The sequence below is a fragment of the Limulus polyphemus genome, unplaced genomic scaffold, assembly GCF_000517525.1.
Source record: "Limulus polyphemus unplaced genomic scaffold, Limulus_polyphemus-2.1.2 Scaffold233, whole genome shotgun sequence".
Lineage (NCBI taxonomy): Eukaryota > Metazoa > Arthropoda > Merostomata > Xiphosura > Limulidae > Limulus > Limulus polyphemus.
The window spans coordinates 787,871-798,772 of record NW_013665843.1 but is presented as its reverse complement, the minus strand read 5'-3'; the positions used below and the strand labels follow the sequence as shown (position 1 = coordinate 798,772).

Genomic DNA, 10,902 nt, shown 5'->3' with positions numbered 1-10,902 from the left:
GTATAGTACTAATTTAAGTTAAGGTTAAATATAGTAATTAGGTCTTACTTACTTCAACTAAACTACCTACTATACTAGTATCTATATATATATATATATATATATATATATATATATGAACATATTTATGTCAGATTTGGAATGCACATCTTTGAAAGATCTTGCCATAACTATTCCAGATCTGAAATATACATTTTCTAGGTCTACTTAGTTGCTTTTTATTTTTAATGTTAATATTGCCTATAAATTACCATTATATCAGTCTGTCATTATGTACATCAAGGTTAAATAGTCTTATTAATTTATATATGGATTATACTATGTTTAAAAAAAATATTTTGTAAGTATCAATCATAAAATTAATAGTACATGCTTCTCTATCAAATTTCATTGTTATTGAACAATGGTATCGTACAGTCTGCCAATTATTTTGAATTTAATATAACTAAATTTTAAATGATGTTTACATTATAACATGTTTAAGGCTTGAAACTACATACAATAAACTTATGCAAAGATATATTAAAAACAAATCAAAAGGAATACTCCATTGTGTGAATAAACGCATGATCAACACAATCACAGATAATGAGTGCACACTGTAAAGAAGCTTGCTCATTGTTTAAATTTGTTTTTGTGAGACAATTTAATATTGTTGATAAGTTCAAGCACAATCTAACTGTTGTCAAAAACAGATATAAAAAGGAAGTTCTTAACATTAAAATTTAAATAAATAACAGTAGTAGGTCTAAGATGCACAATAAGAATAAAAAAAGTAATTTATTTACTGATGAAGTGAAATAAAAGCGCTGCTTTGGAAGTTGGATAATTACAGGTATGTTATTATAGCTGGTAGGTAAACAATGATTTATAAGCATAAAGAAAGGTTTTATTGATGGTGGAACATAATACATGTTTCAACAGAACATTGGTTTGTATTCTTCAAATATGACTGGTTGCTACCTGTGTTGTTAATATATATATATATATAACTGGTAAGTATAATTTCATAATAGGGGAACAAAAAACCACAACAACTATTGTTAGGGTTTTGTAAATGGGCATATATATTAACTAACTTTTTTCTATCTTCCTTAACTTGCTATATCTGCATGTATTTATAACACGCAACATAAAAATCAAGATCTGGCCCTTAACAACAATATTACACATAACTAGAAAAACTTGAAAATTTCCAGTAAGATGACATCAACAATATTACTAAAGCCTAGTACAACAATATATATATTAATATATATAAAATAATCTTCTTATGGGGATGTTATTGTCTTTTGATAGTACTGGCCTGTGCCATGGTTGGGGGAGATGATTCCATTTGAAGGGCATCCTGTTGCAGGTCTTAAACCCCTGATTTTCGGGTTTGAGTTGAAGATGATATGATCTTTATCCTACCCCCATGTGGATGTCATTGCCCTGCTGGGAGGTTTTGGATGTAGCTGACATCCAAGTACGGTCCGGCATGCCCTAGCCACTCTACACCTTACATTTCTGCCCTTGTGCATGTCACACTGTCCACAAAAGCGAAGAGTATACCTGGCTCAGAACTATTGCGATTCCCCTCTTTTGATCTTCAGATCTCTATCTCTCAGATTCAGAGGTATCCTTCGGACACTTTCAGGGGTGCTTCTTTTGTTCCCTCGCACCAGTCCCTCCTCCTTTTCAAAATGGGATTCTAGCTAATCTTGGAAGAGGAGGTAAGTGTCATATTGGAAGTTATAATTTTCCTATACTGAAAATGTATTTCCAATAGTTATTTACCTCCCCTCATACTTCCCACCCTTCTCCCCACTTTCCAGTGCTTGCACCTTCTGCCAAAATTCGATGTGAAGGTTCGGTAGAGAAAGTCACATGCATCATGTGAGCATGTCATTGGTTAAGAGATGATGCATGATGATTTGCATGAGAGACATGTTGGAACATGATATTTCCAACAGAGGAGGGTGCACAACAAGGCAACTCAATGTGCAAAAACAGATCCTCCTACCAAGGACTGAACAAAAGCCAGAGGATGGGGAAATTGGGATGTAGGAGGTTGGATCAAGGTTAACAAAGAAGGGAGAGAGAGAAAATGGAAGAGGAACTGGTGGTGTCAGAAGCAGATGCTGTAACCTGGGAAACCAAGGCTGTGCTGGTCAAAAGGGGGACTCGGCAAGGAGTGGAATGGACTAGAGAAATCACCCGATGCAGCAACTGTATTGGAAGGTACACATACAGGTATTTGTGTGACCAATCCTGGCTGAAATCATCGACTGCCAAGGTATAGGGATGCAGTACTGGTGACCAAAAAAAGGGGCAACTTGGAATTGAGGTTCGTGGCAAAAGCGTCTAATTGGAGAGAACCCTAATGATGGCAATGGTCATGGAAAATGTGAGAATCCAACGCCCACTCCACAGGAAAGATCTGGCCCAGTAATGAAAGACGATCTACGACTAGATTGACATGCGATAAGACAATTGTGATGTGCATGGGCCCAGTATAAGAGCTCCAACATCTAAAAACAGAGGTCTATGGACCAGGTGCCACCGTAGAGTTGTCTGAATGAACCATCACCAGACAATGACAGACAAGAAGGAAGTGATGTAAAGCCTGATGTACTGCCAGAAATTCAAAAACATTGATATGCAAGACAGTTTCATCTTTAGACCAATGGTCCAAAGCTTCCTGGTGATTGATCCATGTCCCCCATCCTTGAAGGTATGTGTCCGTGAACAAATGTATATCTGGACATCGGGGAGGAAGTGGCACCCTCATTTACATATGAGCTTTGTCCAGCCACCAGTGCAGATCATTGAAGGAGGAAGGGAGATGATGGTAGAAAGAGAATCTCGAGCAAGGTTCCAATGGTTGTGAGGTACCCATTGCAGGGATCTCATGTGAGCACGACCGAGAGGAGTCATGGAGGACCACATCCCAAAAAGTGATAGAACCTCACAAGCAATAAGTGGCCAAGTCGAGCTGGCTCAGTGAACTAAAAGTTCCATGGACCGAAGATGTAAAGGAGAAGGCATGGCACGACTGATATTGGTGTCTAAAAAGACCCCTAGATGGACCAGGCATTGTGTAGGTCAAAGGAATGACTTCTCCAGTTTGATCAACCAGCCTGCTTGAGCTGCCATAGAAAGGAGTTGGTAGGTATGACTGGTCAATTCCTGTTTGGAATAAGCCAGCAGAAGCCAGTCGTCCATTTAATAATGAAAACAAATCCCCAAAGCATGAAGATGTCGAGTAAATGCCCAGAATGCAACAAAATACATATAGAGTTGATGCATGTCTGAAGGGAAGGGCTCGAAATTGGTAAACTCCATGGTAAACTTGGGAAGTGCAATGAAGTGGTTGAGGTGAGATAAATCAATAACTGGCCACCAATCCCCGGTTTACTTGGGGACCATGACATGATGGGAATAAAAACCTCTGGAAGGATAGCCAACCAGTTTGATAGACCACTGCAAAAGCAATTCTTGAACTGCCTCTGACAGATGCTGGTATACCACAAGATCTAGAGGAAGAGGAAAAGGAAAGGAAATGGGGCAAGGAGAGAGAGGAGGAGGGGAAAGAATCTGGAAAATGAATCCTTCTGACAGAACCCATATCACTTATTGATCATCAATGAAGGGATGCCAGTGAGAAAGAAAGTCCAACAGTCAAGCTCCTACTGGCCCCCAAACTCAAAGGGTAGTCACCAGTACTGTTGTCGACGGATGTTTCGTTGTCGAGGAAATCGACTTAAAGAAGTACCTTGACTATCAGGAACAGGTAAGGGTTGGGAGGATCAAGAACAGGAAACGGGAATAGAGGGCATATGAGGCCCTGACTGAGATAAACGGCCGACAAAGTACATGAGAGTAGATTGCTGATGGGCTGATGTAACCCGTGGCTCGATAGTTTCTGGGACAGTACCAAAGATATGGCGTCACAAAAACAGAGAAAGACGTAAGTCCTGTAGATATGGAGAGGGTAAACTGACCCAAGCCAATATAGCATCCCTAACAATAAGGTCTCAACAACAAAGAAACCGCTTGTGTAATGCCAGAGCCAAGGAAGAAATGTGGGCTAATGTGAAGGACAGAATATGCAGGGTATCCACAGAAAACCCTTCAGGATTTCTGTGAAGTGCCTCAGAGAGGAGATGTATGGAAGAAAGATACCGTAGAAGGGTGGTTAGGGTAAGACGAAGGGGAGAATATTGGGCATGGGTAAGACAAACATTATAATCGGGAGCTGACCCCCAAAGAGGTAACAATGAACCCAAAACCAGGGAAAATAGATTTCAAAGGTTTCTTAATGAGATAAAAAAAAAAGATGTCCTATTGACAAAATGGGAACATTTGAACTTCTGAACGCCATCTAGGCATATTATACGGTAGTCCAAAGATTCATAAAGAGTGGTGTATAGTTAGAACTATTGTTTTAAATATAGGTACTTTTAACCATGAATTAGCAGGTTTCTTAGTAGAATGTTTGGATCAGTTTACTCATAATGAGCATACCATAAAAGATAATTTTATGTTTTCCAGTAAAAGGAAGGATATAAGATTTGATAGAAATGTATACTGTGCTAGTTTGGACATTGAATCCTTATAGAGCCGCTATGAAATGATCAGATTCCCCAAGCCAGTTTTTCATAAACTACTGGAAGTTGCCACCTAGGAATCACATACTCTTTTTGATGGAAGCATCTATGACCAAACTGATGAAGCTGAAATGGGGTCCAGTTTAGGTCCATCATTAGCTAATCTATCTTTAAGCTACCATAGAAAACAAAGGTAGAGGGAGAGTCCAGAGAATTTCAAACCTGTATACTATCAAAGTGGATGATAGTTTTTTCATCTTTAATGAAGTGAAACATATATATATATATACAAATCAGTTCCATGAATATATGAACAGTAGACACAATAATATAAAGTTCAGGGCAGAACATCAAGAGATCAACAACTTTAAACTTTCACAGGACTATACTTCAATTTTGCTAGTCTCATCCCACATAAGTAGAAAGATAATCTTGTGGAAATACCAATCCATTGACCTTATATAAATCATGAGTACTTATGAATATTTTTGTAAAGAAGTGAAGAATATAAAATGTTTCTTGTAAAAGATTGATTTTCCTATTTATCATATAGACAAGATCATTAGAATCTACTTAAGAGGAGTTCAGACATCAAAACAACAAATCATAAATGTGTCAAAATTATCTATATCAATGGTACTGCTTTTTACTGGAATAAAATTGGTTTTTAGTGAGAAAGCAACTGCATAATCTTTTTCCTACAGTTTATCCTTGAATAGATCTAAGAGTTATTTTCAAACCTGCAGTAGATTGAATTGTTTCTTTAAGTTTAAGATAATATTTCTGAACTAAGAACATCTAATGTTGTTTAGAAATCTCTTTGTCCTACTTGTAATGCTAGGTATACAGGACTTACCACTCGGTGGCTAGAAACAAGAGTGTGAGAACATACAAATCTACATAATGACAACAGATTAAGTATATAAAAACATGCCATGTGTATCAGCAATGCATGAATAAGGAATGCTTACTTCAAGATTATGGCAAGAAGCAACAATGAAAGCAATCTAGATATTAATGAAACTTGTGGCTAAAGCCTGAAAGTAATGAAGTTTGTTCACTGATAAAATTGTTAATAATAGAATTGTGGTGAATTGTTGAAAGTGTTCTAATAAACTGAGACTAGAAGAACACTTCTGATATGAATAGGCATGAAAACATGGGAACTGGTGTTGAACTACACATATAACATAGCTAAATGTGAAAGTAATATATACTTGACTACTGAAACTTAAACCTTATTTTTTTACTGGTTTGTAGCAAAATGTATTTATTACATTTAGTTTAACAAGTACAGATACTTGACTCAAAAGTTCATTACTAAGCAATTTAGAAATCTTACTTTATGAAATGACAATTACCAGCTACAATAATCAGTACAAAATCTTATGGTATTAAAAACAACTAAATATATTCAAATATAATGAGAATAAAAATGCAAAAAATATGATTTAGCAAAATTAAAATAAACATATATATAATTTGTTCACATTTTGAAATTATCAATGGGATATATTTAATGATATTATGAAAAATGCACAAAAAGTTGACAAGAAGTCAGTCTGAAACTGTTTTCCAATTAATTTTACATGCTGGATAAATATACAAGTCAACGTAGCACACTTATAAAAAAAAAAGAAAAAAAGAAAACAGGTTAAACAAATTGTGCAAACCTACACAGATTGTTTACATAAAGATAACAATACATATTTTCTTACCGAATGGCTGTTAAAAATAGTTTTTTTAGTTTTGGACACTTAAGGACAAGTTCTCTGATGCATCCTGAAGAAGCATCAACTTCTAGGCTGAAACAAAAACGATGGGAATTTGTAATTGTATGTTTATGAACATCTTATTTGTCAAGTTAATAAAAAAAAAAGAAAAAAAAGAGTGATTATGCCATGGATCTTCAAATCCTTTCTTAATGAGTAATATATCTTTTTACCTTTTAAATGTTATAACAATGTCTTTACATGGTAAATGATTATTTCGTTTTGCTTCTTTACAAATGGCAGGTAAAAACCACAGTACTTGTAATACCCCACAAAAACATCTTTACTAGAAAGATGAAATTCAATTTCCTACTGAATAAAATCAGAGCAACAAAGAGGCACATATGTGTTAATATAAAGGTTACATAGCATACAGTTACCTGATCTCCACAACAACTGGAAATTAGAGGATGTATTATGTTGAAGTTTCCAGTCGTTTTTTTTTTTCATTTATGTTAAAAACTTAACAGAATAAGTGCTAAACCCACAATGTATTTATTAAATGCAAGCTTGCATACTCATTAATAAGTACTTTCAAATAAGAACACCAATGCTTAAAGTGGGACAGGATGTCATACCATTTCTTTTCAGGAGGGCCTGAAACTATCCTGTTACCTTTCAGTAAACTTTAAGCTTCTCAGAAGAGAAAGGTTCAATAGATGATGCAATAAATATTTATGGTGGCAAGGGACTGAGGAGAGAGCAAATAAACCCTCTCGCTATGGGCTTGGTTGATGTGACTGAGTTCATAACCACGAAGTTTCCATACTATAACTTGTAACAGTATACATCTGTTTGTACTTAATTTTATTGTTTTATTGTCCTTTGAACTGTGTGTAACTAATAATCCCTCCACACAAATTGTAAATCACTGGGCGAACATCTTGAATTACGTAACACATGAGCTACTTGCAAGTATACCTTGTGAAGAATTTTTATTATTATTTTTCATAATCTTACCTAATGTAACTTATCTAACCTAATAAGTTTCTAATTTCTACATTTTAGTTACTTCTAATAATAATAAGTAAAGAATACACATGAAAAACAGGAAATAGACTACTCAGCTTCAAGTATTTCACAAACCATCCTCCTTCCTCTTTGAACACTATGTTAAACACAACAATGTAGAACATTTCAAAACATGTGAAAATTAACCATGTATTGCATAAAAGCATACAACAGTCAGTGCATTATATCAATTACACAATTATACTTACAGGAATGATTAATGACAATGAAAACTACATATAAAATCACACATTCTTTATACATACCTATAATTATACTGAACATTAAAAAAAAAAGAGATGAATAGAAACATAGATCTAACAAGGTCATTATAAATAAATCTAATCAATGCTAAGACAAAATTATGTTATTCCACATTTCTCTGATTTGTATTCCATTATAGGTATGATTCAGTCCATGTTTTGGTTCAAATTTTGTATTTTAATGCATATGACTTGCTTTATTCTTCCTGTTTTGGTGTTTGGTTAATTTTCAATTTTATACCACTGGATTTCTTATTTGCACTTAGTGTTCAACAATTGCCAATTTTGCTTTATCATAAATGGGAGTGGGTGGTCTTTGTGTTCATTAATGTGAACTTGGAGGTCTACTGGGCTTTTCCAATGTACTGATTTCCACAATTACATCATATACTATAAATAACATTTTGTTGTTCAAGTTTAGATACAAGATATTTGACCTTTTGATTTTAACATTGATAAAAATACCATATTTTCTATAACAGCAATGAAGTTTAGTTCCAAGTTTCATATGGAAGGGCAATAAGACAGTTGGTGGCTTATTTTTTCTTCTTGTTCTATATTATGATTTTGTTGATGTCCCTCTATAGTTCACATTTCTTGGATGACAAACAAAGGAGAGGACAGTCTATATTAAAAGATAACATACATAGAAAATCTAAGCCTAATATACCTATACTTGAACTGAGTCTTGCTATTACAATTTTCACATTTTTGGTGATGGTAAAAACAATTATATGGCTTTGAGCTTCTTCATTCATTATGAGTCAATCATCATCTGTGAAGAAAATGTCTGTGGTTACTTGATGGAGTTGTGCTTTAAATAATAGTAAGTGACACACCACAAGACAGAGCAAAGTATTACTGATACCTGAATCAACTAAAGAGTCTACCTTGTACCTTTGTAATCTAACGGGTAAACTCTAAGTCACACTTGGCCCTATAGATGTTCTACTAACCACCATACCCAAGGAAATGGATATTTTCTTTTGGATTAGTAGCCAGAACTGATATGGGACATATTTGTTTAAATTATCAGACCCAGTTTATATACTGTACACAGAAAAGATGTTTAATACCAGAAATTGTACACAGCTATAACAAGCACTTATTTCCTCATTCTGTGGATTAAAACATCTCTCCATCAATATCTTGATATCCCTGCCACTCATGTGGCAGTCATTCAGGCTAATCTGAGCTAGAGTATGGCACATGCTGACATGGCACCATCTGCTGGGAGTTCTCATAATGTGTGGACTGCACACTCATTCACTGTGGTTTTAGTGGAGCCAATGTAACTACCACTGCAGGTTTTTTTGTTTTGGAAATTTAGTTGAAATTACAATTTTATACCTAGCCACAGAAACAACTTTGGTTGGAGACATAATATCTTTAACACCCAAGTGTTCTTGCATACACTCACCAGGTAGTCACTCTACAAACATATTCACTATAATATCCTCTTGTTCAACTGCTAAAATGCTGGGACATACATTCAAGTTCTCACTGGCACCATGTTTATGAGTTCTACCCAATAGATGACTGTTTTCAACCAGCACGAACTGCAACTTCTGCAACAATGGCTTCCCAGTTGTAGAGTTGGTAAAGCTGTAGATAATTTACACTGTCTATCACCACTGTACTTAAACTAAGTAGAAGATGCTATACCATTTATTTCTGAGTCTAGGAATTCCATGTGGATACCTGATGAAACCACTTAAGCAATTGAAAACCAACCTTCATTGAGCCCTTAAATGATCAAGTGATAGGTTTAACCTCACTACTTCCTGTCAGTTGTAGAAGGGCAACCTAACATTGTACACATCATTTTGTGGAAATAAATGTGGAACCCATGTCAGCACAAACATCAGCTACTTCCTAGCAATTAAAACTTTTACATTTTACTGAATGTTAAATTTTTATTTGTGTATCTTCCCAAGCCTGCTCAAATACAGGTTCGAGTTTGCATGCAATGTCAATACTTCTTTTTTTTTCTCATGAGAAGGGTCTAGGATAGCAAACACTGTATGCTCACTACAGCTAATTTTTAGCTATCTTTAAATGATCTATCCACTTCAAGTATACTGGATGCTGATGTATGCAGTTTGCTGTACAGATCACTTCAGGGGATCACAGCAAAACCAGAATTGGAACTTTCCACCACTGTCCTTGAGCTGCGTTAATCCGCAAAAGAACAACTGATATTGTCAGCAATTCTAGAGGAATTTTTTCAAAGTCAATCATAGGTCTTTTGACCTCACCCAGAAATAAAGATTCAAAGAAATAATATGTGAAAAGGTAGATGTAGTAATTTGTGCTGGTGGAATAAAACAGATAAAAATAGTGTGAAGTTGAAGCAAAATATCCCAATGTACACAGCGTGGTCACAAGTAAATAGACACCACCTTTTCAGAAAAAATGAAATTTTTCAGTCATATTCACATGAATTGATATATTTATAATTTAATCAATATCCAGTAGATCTTCCTTTCGCTTCGTGGAGTTCGTTAATCCTTTGGGGCATCGTGAGAATCATCTAGTCAATTTTAAATTGTAATATTTTTGCCCACTCTTGCTTCAAAACTTGGAGTAGATCGCTCTTCGAAGTTGGTTTTTTTGGTTGTTTCTTGACTTGCAGTCGAGTATGGCCCAGAGGTTTTCGATGGGGTTCATGTCAGGAGATTGGCTCAGCCAGGGCAACTTCTGGATAGCATTATCTTCCTGCCAATTTTGGGTATTTCTAGCAGTGTGACACGGTGCTCCATCTTCCTGGAACAACTTTGTGTTCTTGTCCACGAAACCCAAGGAATAAAGTGCCAAGAGTCCTTCCTCCACTATTTTGACATATTTTGCGAAATTTATGTTGCCAATGCACTCCACTAAGCTCGATCTCCCACCAACCCAAACAGCTCCCCAAACCATCACGCTGAAACCACGATGCTTCACAGTTGGCTGCAATCTGTTGAGCTAAAACTCTTGGTGAGGCATTCTCCAGACACATATCCTTCCACTGTCCGAAAATTGATCGAATCTTGAATCGTCTGAGAACAATAGGGTCTTCCAAACGTCCAGAGGCTTGGTCATCATATCACTTGCCCACTTCTTTCATCTGACTATGTTGGCAGGTCTTAATAAGACCTTCCGTCTAGCTGCGTTGAAACAGTAACCAAATCTGTGGAGAATCCGTTGAACAGATTTCGGGCTCATCCCACCAAATTTGGCCACTTCTGCAGTCATTAATCTGGGATCCATTTCGATGCTCCTCTT

The 10,902-nt window shown here is 35.8% G+C and overlaps 1 protein-coding gene across 1 annotated transcript in view; it reads right to left on the bottom strand.

The window, feature by feature from the left end:
• Window positions 1-10,902, bottom strand: part of LOC106478620 (F-box/LRR-repeat protein 4-like) — a 142,110-nt gene that overhangs the window by 11,307 nt on the left and 119,901 nt on the right. The window contains 1 exon segment of the mRNA XM_022382246.1: window positions 6,311-6,397. Within this exon segment, the coding sequence (XP_022237954.1) occupies window positions 6,311-6,397 (87 nt within the window).